The 2,000-nt window shown below is 31.5% G+C and overlaps 1 protein-coding gene across 4 annotated transcripts in view; it reads left to right on the forward strand.

The window, feature by feature from the left end:
- Hormad1 (HORMA domain containing 1) overlaps positions 1 to 2,000 on the forward strand; it is a 29,298-nt gene that overhangs the window by 15,776 nt on the left and 11,522 nt on the right. For all 4 annotated transcript variants that reach the window (XM_021158160.1, XM_021158163.1, XM_021158162.1 and 1 more), the window contains exon 9: positions 260 to 411. In XM_021158160.1, coding sequence (XP_021013819.1) covers positions 260 to 411 — 152 coding nt within the window. The remainder of the gene's footprint in view (positions 1 to 259; positions 412 to 2,000) is intronic.

Below are 2,000 nucleotides of genomic sequence, written 5' to 3' on the forward strand. Positions count from 1 at the left end.
AAATATATTTAAAATCCATCATTTATTTCCTTTATACATTGTATAAAATGAATAATGTTTATTTTATGTATGTAAAACATTTAGCTTATTATGATGTTAATAGTGATACTGAGTTTTTATAATAGTGGCATTAAGATATTTTGTGATAATTTTCAACTTGGTAACTATTTTTTTGAAGGAATAATCTCAAATTGTTAAAATGTGAACTAATGTTAGAAGTCACAAATCTTATGAAAGAAATTTATTTCTTATTTTCTAGCAAAAATCAAAACAATAAATCTAGTACAACATCTGCTGACACCAAGAAAGCAAGTATTCTCCTCATTCGGAAGATTTATGTCTTAATGCAAAATCTAGGACCATTACCTAATGATGTTTGTCTGACCATGAAACTTTTTTACTATGATGAAGGTACTATTTGTTGCAATATGTCTTGTTTTAATTTTATTTCAAAAATTGTTTTCCATTTTTAATGTTTTGGCACCTAAATTGTTAGAGTCTTTGAAATTAGAAAACTTGGATTTAATATGTGTATTTGAAAAAGAAACATTGGGATCTGTCAAGCTGACTCGTGTTCAGAGCATTTGCTGTTCTTGTAGAGGACTGGAGTTTGGGTGTCAGCACCAACTGTGTTGGATAAACAGACATGCCTGTAACTCCATGTCCAGGGTGATCCAATATCCTCTTCTGGCATTCCCAGGCACCTGCATTCATGTGGACAAACAGGCAGACAGGCAGGCAGACAGACACACACACACACACACACAAAATGAATAAAAAATAAAATAAATATTGGAAAACAATTATTTGCATTTAAATATTTAAAATGCATTTCTAATCCAGTTGTGTTTTAATGTTAAAACTATTTTATATCAACTCTTTATAATTTTATTATGGAAAAAAGAAAATATAAATGTCCAATGTTTCCTTCAGGTATATACAATGAATAAACACTTCATAACTGGTTTTAAAAAAACAACAAAGATTTTGGTTCTGTGGTGGTTAAACAAAGAAAACCACAAAAATTTTGTCTCTGTGATCCTGGGGCTTGAACTTAAAGCTTGGTGTGAACTAAGCAAGCATTCTATGAAGCTGAATCTCTCACCTCAAATTTTAATATTTTAATTTATAAATTATATAACTAGAAAATATTTTGGGGGTTGGAGAGATGGCTTAGCAGTTAAGAACACTGACTGTTCTTCCGAAGGTCCTGAGCTCAAATCCCAGCAACCACATGCTGGCTCACAACTATCCATAATGAGACCTGACACCCTCTTCTGGTGTGTCTGAAGACAGCTACAGTGTACTTACATATAATAATAAATAAATCTTTAAAAAGTATATTTTGAGAGTAGCTTGTACAAATATTCAAGATTATATATTAATAAGAATTTTCATTATAGCTGTAGCTAAAATAGGAACAATGTATAAACGAGTAGAGTATCTTCCTTGGAGATTTATAAGTAAATTATGTTGCAACCATATAAAAAAAATACAATATGAACTGTTAAAATTACAGAGGGGCTACAGCAGAACTCTTGTTACTACCAGCCCCTTACACTTGCAGAGTACTAAAAAAGAAGACCTTCCTGCATTTTTAAAGGATATTTAAGGGCTGGAGAGATAGCTCAGTGGTTAAGAGCACTGACTCCTCTTCCAGAAGTCCTGAGTTTGATTCCCAGCAACCACATGGTGGCTCACAGCCATCTGTAATGGATGCCCTCCTCTGGTGTGTCTGAAGACAGCTACAGTGTACATAAAATACATAAAGTAAATAAATATTTTTTAAAAGATATTTAGGATATTATTTCCTAGAACATATACAAACATGAAAAATTCCTATTATATGCATAATATTTTCAATATAAGAAATTCAAATTAAGGAATGAGGACTGTGCCAGGAGGAGCATCTCTATATTTCAGCTTAGGTTTTTCCATCTGAATTCAATCTTATTGTGTTTTTATGAGTAGTTCAGCTTCTTCAGTTTTTTTTTTTTTTT

Source organism: Mus caroli, chromosome 3 (genome assembly GCF_900094665.2).
Source record: "Mus caroli chromosome 3, CAROLI_EIJ_v1.1, whole genome shotgun sequence".
NCBI lineage: Eukaryota > Metazoa > Chordata > Mammalia > Rodentia > Muridae > Mus > Mus caroli.